This window comes from Gallinula chloropus (assembly GCF_964237585.1).
Source record: "Gallinula chloropus genome assembly, contig: HAP1_SCAFFOLD_82, whole genome shotgun sequence".
Classification (NCBI taxonomy): Eukaryota; Metazoa; Chordata; class Aves; order Gruiformes; family Rallidae; genus Gallinula; species Gallinula chloropus.
Window position 1 is genome coordinate 34,584 of NW_028168416.1, and position 15,657 is coordinate 50,240.

The following is a 15,657-nucleotide window of genomic DNA, read 5'->3' on the forward strand; positions in this document are numbered from 1 at the left end:
GGAACGGGCTTTTTCTTTTACTCTGCACAGGTTAACACCCCCCCAAGCCACACACTGCCCTTCAGCGGGGCAATGCCCCTGTGTACAACGCTGAGTTACTCTCCCCGGGGGTTTCACCACCCACACCCGCAGTTTTGCCTCTTTCTACCCTGGGACACAGAAGCCACAGGCACGGCACGGCCATCACTGCCCATAGCAGGGGGGCCGGAACAAGATGGGTCTCTCAGGTCCCTTCCAACCCCACAACCACCCCCCATCTGTGCCTGGGAGCTCCGGGACGCTGGCATCGGTTCAGCCCCGGGAAGGCAGCCCCGTGTCTCCACACGCCCTACGCCGGGACTCGCCCCCAGCCGCTGCTCCCCCTCACACACACACACACACTGAGCCCTCTGCTCCTGCCCCACGCGCGCTCCCAGGGCCCGTTTCTTTCCCAACTCCCCGCTTCCCAGACGGAAAAGCCCCCGGGGGGCCAAGGGGGGCGGGTTCGCCAGGGGCCTTCTCGGGGCGGGGGGACCCGCAGCTCCGCTCCCGCCCTGGGCTCCAACGCCGAGGAGAGGTCCCGCAGGCCGCACCCGGGAGGCCGCGGGGCCTCAGGGACGGGGCGAGGCCCTCGGGCGGCCGTGCGGCCTCGGGGCGGATCGCTGACCTGGGGGGCGGCCTCTGCAGCGGCGGCGCGGCCGGGGACAGCTCGGGGGGCGCGGCGGACGGCGGCGAAGAGGCCGCCGAGGGGCCCCAGCAGCCATCGGGACACAAGCACCGGCAGCCCGCGGCGGGAACGCGCCCGTCCTGCGCCGCGCCCGGCACGGCCCGGCCCCTCCCACCAGGGTGCGGAGCAGCCCCGCCATTGGCTCCGACCGCTGCCTGTCTGGGCAGGGAGAACGCGGAGGAGCCAACGGGGGGGTGTGTGGCCCAGGGCCGGCCACGCATGCGCAGTGCTGCTCCCCCTCCCTGGGCAGCGCCAGGCTGGGCTGGGCCGGGCTGGGCCGTCCCTCCCCGGCTCGTTCCACTGGGAACCACTCGTTCCCAGTGGGCGGGAACGAGTCGGTTTCCCCTGTCCCGCTGGGTTCGGCTGGGTCCCGCAGCCACCCCGCTCCCCCTGCCCTGACCGAGCCAGAAGGGCGGGGATGCGGGGAGGGAGGGAGGGAGCTGCGCGGGCAGCCGGGGTGAGGCTTCTCGGGGTGCCCCCGGGTTTCCACCCCGAGAATCCCGGCCCCCCCTGTGTTTACCTCACGTTTCTCCTTCCCGGGGAGAACAGGATTCCCCACCGAGGCAAAACTCCTCCGTGTCAGACGGGAGGAGCATCGATCCCTTTGAACAGCCAGCACCGGGAATCTCCTGCCTTCAAGTCAGGCTGCCAGCACTAGAACTAGATGCTGCCTCTCTCAGCACAGAGCAGATGAAGCCCCCAGCCCCATTTACACCAGCTACAAAGTCCCCACCACAAGGGCAGGGCTTATTCTCCCTGTCATGACTTGTTGGTGCTGGCGGGCAGCGGGTCAGCCGGGCTTCCAGGCCATTCTCCCTTCCCTTGTTGGAGGAGCTGTTTGTCCGTCTTCTTCTCTCCTTGCTGAACATCCTGGCAGAAGGGAGGGAGGGGGAGAAAGAATTAACAAAGGCGCTCAGGAGCTCAGGGTGTGAAGGGAACGTTTGTGATCTGGGGACAGAGCAAACTGCACAGGCTGTTCCCAAGACAGTGGCATGGTTGATGGGGGTGGACGTATAGAAGGGAGCATAAGAAATCGCATTTATAATTTACACATAAATAAGAGTAAATTCAATTACTAACTATTGCAAGATGCTTGGAGGGAAAGGTGCTAAGGAGAACAAAATAAATGAGAGCAAGGTTGTGACTCGCGACAGACAGGGACCACCTGTCAGCAGACAGACGGTCTGTTTAGAGACAGGCGGAAAGCCGGGTTTATCCCCCTCAACGGGTCCCAACTCCAGGCACCCCCATCTCTCGAAGGGCAAAGAGATCGGGATGGCCACGCAGAACTACAAAATCGCCGAATATAAAGTCCTCTCCTTAAATACGTATCACATATTAAATGAAAAAGAACAGATAATACACTTCATCATACATTACACTTCACCTCAGCCAAAAGGCCCAGAAGCGATGCCTAACAGCCAACCAGAACCTCTACACACCCCCGCCGGCACTCACACAAAACACGGTTAATACACATTTGCCCCGAAACACCCTCAGGTCCCCCTCGCATTCACATTCCCCTGCCTATCCCCCTCTTCCCGCCGGGATCCGCTGCTCCCGGCTCCGTTAACCGGCGGAGAGCTCCGCACCGAGCACTCCCAGCAGCCCCTGCGCGCACCTCTGATCTTTATTTGCATAGACACGCCCCTCTCCAGCCGCTCCTCTGCCCGGTATCCTCCCCAGATAGCACCCAGCTTCTTCCTTCCCAGAACCGGCCATAATAAGATGGTCAAACAGCCGGTGTGCGGATGCTTTTAGGCATCAAAGGTAAACTAAGGATATTTGGCGATAAGATGGGTTATCAGAACTCGTTATAATCACAAACCAGTCAGTGGGGTGTGAACAGTGTCTGTAACCAAGTAGCAGTTGTTCAGCTTGCCACCTTTGCAGTAACAAATGTCTCTAATCTGTGGGATTTCACCCAATAAACGGCTTCACCTGAAATTCATATCGAATTGGGTGTTGCTCGTTGCCGGTCACCACAAACTCCAGAGGGAAAGAGCAGCTGGAAACAATCCCTGCAGCAACCAGACAGTGCTCAAGGATGATGGAGAGAAGAGAAAACAACACCCTGCAGCAGTACGGCTGAGAAGGTGAGCAGCTGTTACAGCTCTGGGGAATGAGTTCTCTAGTGAGGAAAGGGCCACAGTCAGGATTTGAGCAACAACCCTTTCAAAGAGGCATAAAATAGGATGAGCCAGCAATGGAGCGTCTGCTGCGGTGGGGTCGTGACCATGGAGTTTCACTCCAACTGGACTTAGTGCTCAGTGTAAACACCTGGCAAGGGGTGGGGGATAAATTATGGGATGCAGTCTCTAGGGGAGACAAGAAGGGCAAGAGAGTTGCTGCTGCTGGGAAACTTGGGATGTCCACTCTGGAAAGCATAAAAGCGGAGCAGACAGATGCCACGGGGGCTGCTAAAGCTCTGGCGGCAACGGCATGGCCTGCTGGGAAAGGGTTTGAGCCCCCAGTCTCAGGACCGACCGCCCACCCACCCGAAGGCTACGGATACAGAGAAACACAGACTAAAGCACCGGTCAGTGTTGTCCCCACGGCACCTCCTGAGCCCATGGACACTGACAAGGAGCCTGTGCACACGGACAAAAGCCCTACAGAGAGGGTCCCGAAGCCGCCTGGCCAGAATCTGCCTTGTCAGACATCGGATCAGGGACCCACTTGGTCTCTACACCCACCGCTCCCATCCACACCTCCCACCCAACCCACCCAGAAATCACTGTCTCCTGATGAATCGGTTTGCAGCATTTGCTCGTATGTGCCACAGGCTCAGGGATGCGTTTATCCACTGAGAGCAAGGCTGGGCACAGAGCAAAAGGATTTTTGATGGTGACCATTGAAAGTGGGCAGCTTACTTGAAAATCAACCTGGAAAATACAACCCCCCGTTTGGGTCGAGCGATGGCCGCTTACTAAAGAAAAACTTGCCCACTTCCAAGATTGAATAGAGGAGCAACTGACCAAGGGACACATCCAGCCCTCCACAAGTCCGTGGAACTCGCCTATTTTTTATTGGGTCTAACCCCCAGCCAAAGCAGTTTCCCTTGGACAGGTCACACAGGTCGGCGTACAGATGGGGCTGGAATAGCTCCAGAGAAGGAGACTCCAAACTCCCCTGGGCAGCCTGTCCCAGGGCTCCCTCACTCACTGAAAAAGTTCTTCCACATGTTGGTGTGGAAATTCCTATGCTCCTACAAGATGCCATTGCCCCTTGTCCTGTCTCCACAGACAAGTGAACCTGGTAGTGGCATTTCTTTACTTGGTGGTTCCCTGAGCAGTGAACCCCCTCATCTACAGCGTGAGGAACCAGGAGCTCCAGGATGCTGTGTGGAAACTGATGACTGGATGTTTCTAAGCAGCAACAAACTGCTGGTCTTCTGTGCATCGCTGGCCACGAAACTCACGTTAGCACCAGGCTGTATTTAGTAGGTTTTTGAGTAGTTGGTTTGGGTTTTTTTACTCCTAGTGTGTCTAAGCCACAATAACATGGTGCACGTTCATCCTCCCATGAAGTATCTCCCGGTCTTGTGTGACCCAGACACCGCGTAAGGACGAGCTGTGCTCCCTACGAAACGTGTTTGAACAGACCAGAAAAACTCCACACACTGGTAAGAGAACGTTTTCTTTTAAGAACTTGCCAAACCAAATTGTAACAGTGCAAAATAAGATTTCTCTGCAGAAATAAGCGTCAGAGCATCTGGGGCATCTCTAGTGGTCAAGCCGCTGAGCCAGCCCTCTTTCCACTAGAGCTCTGTTCACTGACAGCATCTAAAGGGGGGGAAAAGAAGTAGAAAGGTGAACAAGCCACTGGAAAGAACCATCAGCCAGTTGCTGATCAACACTCTGCATCATCATCATCGTCAACTCTAAGAGTGTTGAAAAAACAGACATGTGGCCAGACACACCTCATCTCCCATCGAGTTCAGAGCTCTACCAGTGGCAGACCTGTTGCACTGTCATAATTTGTGACCTGGAAAAGACAGACCGACATCAGTGTGCAGACAGACACCAGTCCTAGTCGCGAGTGTGAGCGATTCTCAGCAGTGCCCTGCCCTGAGCCACAGAGTTGGCACGGCCAGCGTCAGCCACTGCGCTGCCGATGCTGCACCAGGAAGGTCTCAGCACCAAGGTTTCTCCACGAGAGCCCTGCCCAGCAGCCAGGCGTCCAAGCTGGGCCTTTGTTCTGGCCTGGAGCACACACAGGATGCTGGAGGAGAGGGGCCAACAGCAGCACTCAACGCAGCAGCAAGGCTTTCCCAGACAGCTCCCACTGACCTGCGCCACCAGCACTGCGCCTCTGGTCATCTCCACAACGGCTGCGTCCGCTTGGGATGAGAAGTGATCCTCGTCTGTGGAGAGAGCAGAGCGGGAGACAGCAGATGAGATGGTGCCAGGCTTCACAGGCCAGGAGGGACTATGCAACCAGCCCTGCCTGACCTCTGACAGCAGCCCAAACAGAGAACCCTCCCCTGCCACCGCTGGAGGCATTTGCTGGACCCAGCCTATCCAGCTGGAGGTCACACAAGTATTATCCCTGCTGTGCTGCCGAAAGGAAAGGACCGAGCGCTTTCTAAAGCCACCTTCATGTGAACACCAGCAGCGGGTGAATTGGGAGGCTTGAAAGGCAGAAGAGCAGACTTTTCATCTGCCATTGCTGTTTTGACTCTGACTAGTAGGAAAATCTCAGGCGTTTGTCTAGCAAATTAAAAGCTAAGTTTGCCTTGGTAACTCCTTCCGGACAGTAGGTGGCAGAGTAGCTCCAGCTACTTCACCTATACCCTGAAGGTCCTGCCAACCTGCTCTTCAGTAATGTCATTCCTTCTCTCCTCCCTCCACACAGGAGAAAGCCTGGCCCTTCCCCATCTCTCCCCTGGAGCCTGACAGGTTGTGCCACACTCACACATTTAGAAGAAAATACGTTTTCTCCAGCCCTCACTCCAGTCCCTTCAGAGGCTGCGCTCGCAAGGGGAGGGAGAAGGCTGAGACAGAATCAAGGCTGGTACACAGCTGGCACCCAGGGAAACCTGCCAGAGCACCACCAGGGTACGTCTCGAGAGCTCCGTTACCTGCCAGCGGGACCACGTTGTCCAGCAAAACTTCTGCTGCTTGGAAAGGCAGCGATAAGAAGTCAGACCTGAAGGAAAAGGGAACAAACCCAAAGAAGATGGATTTAAGTTTCTCCTGTGTCCTTGAAGGTTACGGCAATTAATCAACTGCTTTAGCAGGAATTCAGTTTAAAAGTAAAGACCCTCCAAAGACCCCAGACCACGCTCCCAGCAATCCAAGCAGCAGCAGCAGAGGAGCTACAGACCTGATCTTCCTGAGCTGGTCGATCTTCACTCTGTTGTAGCCTCCATAGTCCACGTAGCGGAGCTCCACTTCACCGGTCTCTTCAAAGTACCTACTGACTTGAGCCCGTAACCACGCCCCATCCAGAGCCGGAGCCGCGCAGATCCTGCCAACTGCAAAGCAGAAGAGCTCAGGGTGAGTGGATGCCCAGAAATGAGCCCTTCGGGCGTATCAGCCGCGCTGCACAGCGACCTCCTGAGAACCAACAGCATTCCTTCTGCTGCTCCCATCTCCCTTCCACACCCCTGCCCCTCCATCAGACCCGCCTGCAGCTGCGACACAGCAGAGCTGCCTTGGACTCTCAAGTCTGTCTGCCACTACCGTGCTCAGGGGCATTGGGCTTTTGCATGACCCTACAAGTTTCTCAAGCAAACAGCTTGTGAGCAGTTGAGTTACTTGCCTTCTACTGGAGTTGGCAGGGTGGGAATATCCAGTTGGGAATAGCAGGCATTCATCTGCTGGCCAAGTCTATGCTGGACACAGAAAGTAGGGTGTGTATGCTGCTGTAAAAACATGTGGCCAGCATTGACTTGGAGTTCAGCACGTGGGGGGCCATGCAACTCTTCACACAGAACTGACAGGGTTCAAGGGCACTTGGTCTGCAACCAACTGACTCAACCACAGCTCCTCAGAGCACGTCTCTGCCTCGCCCAGCAGCACCTCAGAAACCTGCTGCCATCCATCCATTCAGCAGCAGCCCATAAAGAGAGAAGGACCCCGTGCTTACTGGAGGCTGCCTCAACGGGAGCAGAAACCATTCATACGAGCAGGTCTCAAAGCAGCGGGGTGTTCAGCACCCAGACACGGCCCATTTCACTGGGCTGCTCAAGCACACCCTCAGCTTTAGACAGTAAACTCCATGCTGAAAGGGGACCAGCCCATTCACCCCTTTGCAGCAGACCCTGAAATTCACCCAGAGCCAACAGCGATGGGAATTCTGAGAGCAAATGCATACCCACCTGTACAAGGGCTAAATATTCCTCTACTGAGAGGAATAGATTTAGAGGGAGAGGATAGATTTAGACATGTTCTGAAGCAGAAGGGGTACAGCACATAAAACACTTGGTCCCCATGTATTTGTAGGAGGATTTGGAAATCCCTTACCTCCTGAGTGACCTTCACCCATTCCTGCTGCCCTGCTACCATCACGATGCATGGCCAGAGCATCCTCTTTATGCACCCCTTTACTGTGGGGCACGATGCTGCCTTCAGGTAGAGCCAGAGTGGGAGGCTTTTCTCTTGGTACTGAGCTCTGCTCAGCAGGCACATCTTGGCTTGCAGATACCCTCTGTGAATCCAACTGCTGGCCTGATGCACCAGACCACGTTGTCTTCTGCGGCGGGGCCTTCGCACTCGTCCCACCTTCAGATGCACGTGCACAGCCAGAGGACGCAACGCTCGCCATCTCCAGAGGCAGGGAGGCTGAGGCTTCATCCCCTGGGCACTGCTCTTCCTTGGAGGCTGCCTCTCTCGCCCCAACACTCGCTGCTGGTGTTTCCTGCTGCTCTTCAGCGGCTCTTTCTTCTTGATTAAAGGTGGCAGACTTTCTCCTTTGGCAGTACAGCCACCAGCAGCCAACAAGTGCCAGCACTCCAGGTATGGCACACAGGAGGACTCTGTGGAAGCGCCCAGCCATTTTACACAGCCTCAGGGATTACAGCTGGGAAGAGAAACAAGAAAGCACCTTACAATCGTCAGTGGGAAAGTAACACAAAGCCTGAAGCTTCATAAATGCCTGAAGGTGTTTCTATGAGCACCAACTGGGTCGTTTCCCAGTCCTGAAATTCATGTCCTGAAATTCAGTCCCTGAATTCCAGTCCTGAAATTCACGTCCCTACCAGAGAGCACACAACAAGTTCCTCACCCAAGACCATATATCAGGACATTTCGCACCAATAGACTTCTGGATTTCACCTGACTTCACCTTTATACTTCAAACAATTTCACCAGGCAGAATCAAGGAAGACCAGAAAGCCCTGGGGGTGCCAGTGGAAAACACTGGTGCCCAAGTTGGCTTTTCCTCCTTTTTCTGAACGGGCTGGGAAATCTCACGCCTCTCAACTCCTGGCTACACGGCTGGTACTAAGGCCAGGGGGTTGGCTTGGACAACAAGGGGATGTTCTTTGGTGACTCCAACCTCTTGGAGAGGGACAGGATCCACCTGTCTAGAAGGGGCCCTCAGGAATCCCAGACCCAGGAGGTAGGATAAAGTCTGGAGAAAGGGCAGACGGAGTAAATACCGGCTTTACCATCTCTACCATCACCCGGCTGAGCCATCAAAGAGAAGACTTAAGAAATGAAAAAGAGAAGAAAAGGAAATTCCTCCCAGGCTGCCCAGGGAGGCTGGGGAGTCTCCTTCTCTGGAGGGATTCAACACCTACCTGGACCCTGTCATGTGTGACCTGCTCAAGGTGATCTCCCCAGACAAGACCGGAGGTGATCTCCCCTGACAAGGCTGGAGGTGCTTCCCCTCTGGGAAGTGACCTCCCAGGTGATGCCCCTCTGACAGAGATGTCACTGGTTGGTCACCAGAGGTCCCTGGCAACTGTTGCAATTCTAGACCTCTAGTGGGTTGGCTTGAGACAGGGGGGCAGCAGGCAGAAAACCAGGATGCACATCTTGCAGATGGGGACAAAGCCAGGAGATTCAAGATCCTGTCAAACTAGAGTTTTTTTAGTCCATCTGCAGCAGATACAGGACTGGGTTTTTTTTTTAATTACTATTTTTTAAGAGAATAGGCATAGCACTAACGTCATAGTAATAAAAGAAGTGAGAATGAATAAAACCTGAAGTATCTCTGTTTATCACACTCACAGGCCCCATTACAAACCTGTAACTTGGCAAGTAAAAGCAGGTGAACAAGTTTGGATAAGAAAATAAATACAAATCTAATATCAATAGCAGTTCAATCTAAAAAATAAATTATAATTTGATTAAAGAAGTTGAATTGCAACTTCTTAAAGAAGTTGCACATGACAATTTGACATTCAATGAAGCCACAATTTGAGTATGTGAAAGTATTGAGTATGATTATCAAAACTTTCAAAGGGGGAAATGTGACAGTCACCCTAATAAAATAGCTTCACTTCTACGTTATTTTGGTTCTAGTGTAGGATTCGATTTTGATTTTAAAGGAGTTAGAGCAGCTGTGAGAATATAAGGGGGAAATAACAGAAAGAACCCCCAAAAAACCCACTCCAACATGATTGATGAAATATTGTTTATAGGGTCAACGCCGCTCCGGTCCCGAACAGCTTCACACCAGCACGGCTTTTTTCTTATAGAATTTAAATATTTAATGCAATAAAATAAATAAATATTTCTCTTTGCACATTTAACAGACAAAAACAGAACAACAAACCCAACCCCACGTTGCAGGGACTTGGTCAAACTTCAGAAGAGAAACTAAAATGAGGGTCAGTCCAAGGGGATCACAGTGTGACTGCAGTGGTGCCCGTCTCACAGCAGCTGCTGGTGGATTATGTCCCACACCATCTTCCTGTGGAAGTGAGGGATGTGACTCTGGAAAGAGGAGAGAGAAAGCCATTAAATAGAAAGTCAGGGTGGCAAGGAGGCACAAACACCCAGTTCGTTAGGGACGGGGAGCGCAGCTCTGCCCTGCTGAGGCCACCCCAAAGTGCCGACCCCAGCAAGCGCGCGCCCAAGGAGAGGTACAAACCCTCAGCCCCTGCCCCAGGCTGCTGCCCGAACTCCCCTCCCCCAGCTCTTGAAAAAATCCAGGGCAAAAAGCTCTGGAGCTGTTGGAAACCTTCGCTCACCTGAGGAAAGGTCATGGGCTCGTCTTGGGAGATGCTGTCTGCGTGTTGGCAGGCGAAACCCCCACAGTCGCTGCTGTTCTGCTGCTGAGGGATTTCCTAGGGAAGGCAGAGGAAGGCAGAGGATGTGCCGTTCCCTCAGAGGACGAGCAGCAGGCGTTACCCACACCAGCCCTGCGCTAACCGCACCCAACTCGGGATGCGCTTCCCACTCCCGCAGCCTCGGCGGGTCCCCCCAGCTCTCGGCACACCCAGCTCTGCACAGCGCCGTGTCTCCGCAATCAAGGCTTGAGGCCTCGCTTTTCCCTCTGAGGGAATGTCCTGAGGAACACTGGCACCAGCCCCTGCTCTGTCACACACCGGGCTCTGTGCTCCAAGCCAGAATCAATCCTCATCCCAGAGCTGGGTTTGGCAGCCTACGGTCTCTGACAAGGGCTCAACAGATCCTTAAAAACTTATGGAATGGGGACAAAGTCAGATTCACCTGAATGGGGCAGACTGATTAAACAAACCCCAACCCCAAAACAGCAAAGAGAGCGTTGGGCCAGCAAGAAGAGGCTCTGCTTGGAGAGTCCAACCCAGCTTCCCGCTCCGCTCGCAGCCAGAGGTGGTGCCATAAGAACAGGAGAAGCTTCGGGCTGATGACTTGGGCTGAACTCGGACGGGTTCAGACCCTCACCACAAGGAGCCACAGTTCATTTTCCAAACCCAAGCAGCGCTCACTTACGTGGGGCTCCGTGCTGTGAGGAGTCCCCTGGGAACAAGCCAGCTCCACCTTTCTTTTCTCCCGGTTTTCTTCTTGCAGGAATTTGCTGTTTAACCCAAAAGAGAACAAAAGATCTTCTTTATCTCCAGCATTTATTCCCACAAAAAGCCAGCTGCTGAAGGAGACTCCCACAACAACAGAAGCTCATTTAGGAACCCTCCAGATCACCCCTTGTCAGAGGAGGAACAGGAGAACCAAGCAAGGAACTGCAATGCCCACCCTGTACCCACATACCAGGTGCACCTCCAGGAAGAGGAAATACAAAAGCTTTTGAGCAGAGGAAGTTCCCAGGCCGGGGGCTGGGACAATACCTGCTGTCTGCCCTCCAACACATGGTGTTACAACCACCAGCTTACGGGGATTCAAAGCTCTGCTGCCACAGAGAGAGTCACCAACAGCATGAAAAAAGGACTGAAGAGCACCATGTAACCACAAGCCTGAGTTAAGTAGCGGGTACCTAAGGGGGTGCAGTAATGTGTCACCCTCCACAAGTCCCGACAACCAGATACTACGTCCTCCTGCTGTGTGGTGCAGCTACAGTCTACCCACCAAGTGGGACAGGTACGAATCATGGGGATACTCACAGGTCTTTGGAGTCCCAGATGGAAAGGGATCTCCTCCATATTTCTGTTGGTCCAGCTGATACAGAGTTGTCACTGGTTGACTGGAGAAGGTTGGAAAACCGGACAAGGATGGAAGACGGAGCAAGGGTGGAACAGCAGAGTAGAATGGCATGTGGCAGTAGTAGGATGGAAAATGGAAGTAGGATGGCAAGCTGGAGTAGTAGGATGGCACACGGCAGTAGTAGGATGGCACACAGCAGTAGGATGGAACACAGCAGTAGGATGGAACACAGCAGTAGGATGGAAGACTGGGGTGTGATTTAACTCCAGAGTAGATTCGAGCAACGGTGTAGATTGGAGCACTGTACAAGACTGGAGCAGGGGGGAAGGCTGGAGCACTGGAGAAGGCTGGAGCAGTCAAGGGGGCCTCAGCAGTCGAGGAGGCTGGAGCACTGTGGGGCAGGAAAAAACAACAGAAAGGAACCACAGTGTTTATAAGCACGGCATTTGGCATTGATACGTGTCAGAGCACCAGAAAGGAGACAATTTATTCCTACACAACTGTCTACATGTGAGTGGGGAGCCACAGCTAAAGGAAAACAAATACCTAAAGTACAAGGAGACTGTCAAACATCCTGCACTGGTGTCATGACAAAACACAGCAGGCATTTCTGTGCAGAGGCTCTTCACACTCAGCTGGGTGACTCTGAACTCGGGCAGACCAGAGGGGCAGGAATCAAATTTGTCACCTCACGGTTACCCAAAAGAGAAAACTGCCTCTAAGTTGTGCGAGAAGGACCAGGGGAGGTGGAAAGGAAGAGAGAAAATACTGGCATCCCCTGTCATTACCTTACATTTCACGGCCCCAGACTAAAAAAGAAAAAAAACATCTCTAGTTGGAAGGGGAGGAAGGAAAAATAAAATGCTACTGAAGGTTCACCTCCCTTAGGAAAGCAGCCCAGGAAACCTTGGAAAAACATCCCTGTGCGGACACAGAGACAAATGTTGGGCAGCACAGAGGATCTTCAGGAATGAAATGGAAAGCAAAGCTGTCAGAGAAGAAAGTCAAAGCAAACAGAAGGGTTTTACCTGGCACAAGGAGCTGTCTTGTCCCAAAGGGAGAGTGTTCCATTGCTCAAGGGAGTCCCACAAGGCATTTGATCTACAAGAGGAGAGCATAAGCAAATCAGCCACTGTTAAAGGCAACTGAGGAGGTTGATGAGCTTCCCCAAAGGTCAGTCTTTACTCTCTCCCCTACATCCCCACATTCCCTGTGTTCTGTTCCTTTAGAACAGTCTCAGATTTTCTTACTGGCAACTGCAGCAAGTTGCGCTGGGCATGAGGTATCGCCAGGCTGAACCCCAGATTCAAACCCAAAAAGGGTTCTGGGGATCTAACACCTCAAACCAAACCAGTTTCCTTCTGGGCAGCTGGCAGCAGCCATATTGCAGCTGGAGCTGGCTGCATCCAAGGCAGCTCCGGGACTGAGATGCCGAGCGAAACGCCCGGCCCCGACCCAGCAGCAGCGCAGGGATGCAGGGAAGAGACTGAGTTCCCACCCCAGCACTGCCAGACGCTACCGAGGGGCGATGCCGCCACAGCCCGTCCGTGAGCCGAGGGGGAGAGTCGCACCACACGCCAGGAAGAGCGCAGGAGAAACAAGCTCACGCCCTGACGTCAGCCTTACCAGTCTGCACCAGTTCTTCCTCCAGCACAGAACTTCGGGGTCTTTTCACTGCAGGCTCAGATGACAGGGCCTGAGTCTGGAACAGAAACAAACAAAGCACCACCCTGAGTTTAACCTGAACACCAGCCCAAGCCAGCGGAAGCTTCTGGAAAGGGAGGCAGCTCTGGTCCCATTTAGGGACTGGGATTTGCTGGCTCAGAGCACAGCAGAAGAATCTTTGCAGGATCTCTGACCAGCACGCTGCCCTTTGGGTTTGATTGTTAATAGGGGCTCTCCCCCACACAGGGATTAAACCCCCTCAGGCTTCCTGCCCAGTTCCCCTCAGGCAGCTCCTCAGCATTCCGGAGTTCAGCCCTGACTCTGGCTCGGGGAGAGCTGAGCCCCTCAGAAAGGGGTTTTGTACAAACAAAGAGTCAATGGTGCTCTCAGGGACAAATAATAGAGCATGAGGGTTTCTTACTCCTCTCACCATACGGGGCAGTAAGAAAAAGAACACGGCACCTCCCAACCAAACTAAGGGGTCAAGCAGCTCAGGACTCGTTTTTACAGAGCCAAAGTCCTAGGGGAATCCTCTCCCGGGCCGGTGGATACCCAACCCAGCAGAGAGGGCTTTATCCAGAGGAAGCAGGCGATTGTTCTCACATGGTCATGTAGTTTGGGTGCTCCTTCCTCAGCTCCACATGCCAGAGCAGAGCAGGTAAAACCTGAGCAAGGCAAACCCAGCACACAAGAGGCACCTGCTGTCAAGGGCAAAGAAGAGCCTGAGGCTGCACAGGTTCAGGAAAGTCTCTGCTAACCTCTCCCACAGACTCTGCTCCTGGAGCGGCATCGCTGCCCGAAGCTCGGCGTTTCCTTGCTGCCCTGGCTGGTACCTTCACCGCAGCAGCAGAAACTTCTTCAGCCTTCTCTTCACACCCAGGGATGGCAGCATCTGAACAACAAAAGCAGGCCACATGACAGCGTGACTTAAGAGGGGGTTCAGATCGCCATTTGCATGGCAGCCCAGCTCCTCGATCCCACCCAGAGCACTGGGATTCATTCCAAGCTGCACACCCTTCTGCAGTTTCAGACACCCCTCAGTTTTACAAGGGACACCAAACCCCAGAAGAACCAGGGCTGTGAACTACCTTTGTCATGGGCGCCACCTGGTTGTAGCTTTGGAGGTTCCTGCCCATCAGGATGTTCCACAGGCAGATGAGGGCTGTGGAGAGAAGACACAGAACAGGGATGTACAACCACGGCTCAGCTTCACACAAGCAAAACTCCCAGAGCTAATTGCTGGAGTTCCCTTTCCAAGCCCCCCTGGCATCATCTCAGACACACTCACAGACACCGCAAAGCATCCCCCGCCTCTCCCAGCCAAGGCACCGCTAATTATCCCACTACAGTGGGGTAATTCCCTTCTGTTAATGCTTCTTCATGAGTTACGCTTGTTCCCAGCACCAAACACAGGGCTTTGGCTTACGTGGAACGGGCTTTTTCTTTTACTCTGCACAGGTTAACACCCCCCCAAGCCACACACTGCCCTTCAGCGGGGCAATGCCCCTGTGTACAACGCTGAGTTACTCTCCCCGGGGGTTTCACCACCCACACCCGCAGTTTTGCCTCTTTCTACCCTGGGACACAGAAGCCACAGGCACGGCACGGCCATCACTGCCCATAGCAGGGGGGCCGGAACAAGATGGGTCTCTCAGGTCCCTTCCAACCCCACAACCACCCCCCATCTGTGCCTGGGAGCTCCGGGACGCTGGCATCGGTTCAGCCCCGGGAAGGCAGCCCCGTGTCTCCACACGCCCTACGCCGGGACTCGCCCCCAGCCGCTGCTCCCCCTCACACACACACACACACTGAGCCCTCTGCTCCTGCCCCACGCGCGCTCCCAGGGCCCGTTTCTTTCCCAACTCCCCGCTTCCCAGACGGAAAAGCCCCCGGGGGGCCAAGGGGGGCGGGTTCGCCAGGGGCCTTCTCGGGGCGGGGGGACCCGCAGCTCCGCTCCCGCCCTGGGCTCCAACGCCGAGGAGAGGTCCCGCAGGCCGCACCCGGGAGGCCGCGGGGCCTCAGGGACGGGGCGAGGCCCTCGGGCGGCCGTGCGGCCTCGGGGCGGATCGCTGACCTGGGGGGCGGCCTCTGCAGCGGCGGCGCGGCCGGGGACAGCTCGGGGGGCGCGGCGGACGGCGGCGAAGAGGCCGCCGAGGGGCCCCAGCAGCCATCGGGACACAAGCACCGGCAGCCCGCGGCGGGAACGCGCCCGTCCTGCGCCGCGCCCGGCACGGCCCGGCCCCTCCCACCAGGGTGCGGAGCAGCCCCGCCATTGGCTCCGACCGCTGCCTGTCTGGGCAGGGAGAACGCGGAGGAGCCAACGGGGGGGTGTGTGGCCCAGGGCCGGCCACGCATGCGCAGTGCTGCTCCCCCTCCCTGGGCAGCGCCAGGCTGGGCTGGGCCGGGCTGGGCCGTCCCTCCCCGGCTCGTTCCACTGGGAACCACTCGTTCCCAGTGGGCGGGAACGAGTCGGTTTCCCCTGTCCCGCTGGGTTCGGCTGGGTCCCGCAGCCACCCCGCTCCCCCTGCCCTGACCGAGCCAGAAGGGCGGGGATGCGGGGAGGGAGGGAGGGAGCTGCGCGGGCAGCCGGGGTGAGGCTTCTCGGGGTGCCCCCGGGTTTCCACCCCGAGAATCCCGGCCCCCCCTGTGTTTACCTCACGTTTCTCCTTCCCGGGGAGAACAGGATTCCCCAACGAGGCAAAACCCCTCACTGCCAGACGGGAGGAGCATCGATCCCTTTGAACAGCCAGCACC

At 55.5% G+C, this 15,657-nt stretch overlaps 1 protein-coding gene across 1 annotated transcript; it reads right to left on the reverse strand.

Annotated features, from left to right (window-relative positions):
• Positions 1 to 9,406: 9,406 nt before the first annotated feature.
• On the reverse strand, positions 9,407 to 13,693 carry LOC311204484 (uncharacterized protein; the record flags this gene model as incomplete). Its single annotated transcript, XM_084280903.1, has 6 exons — positions 9,407 to 9,594; positions 9,852 to 9,947; positions 10,576 to 10,660; positions 11,199 to 11,485; positions 12,267 to 12,339; positions 13,671 to 13,693. The coding sequence occupies 6 exons, from the start codon at positions 13,691 to 13,693 to the stop codon at positions 9,532 to 9,534; spliced, it is 627 nt and encodes a 208-aa protein (XP_084137029.1). The 3' UTR covers positions 9,407 to 9,531.
• Positions 13,694 to 15,657: the final 1,964 nt, after the last annotated feature.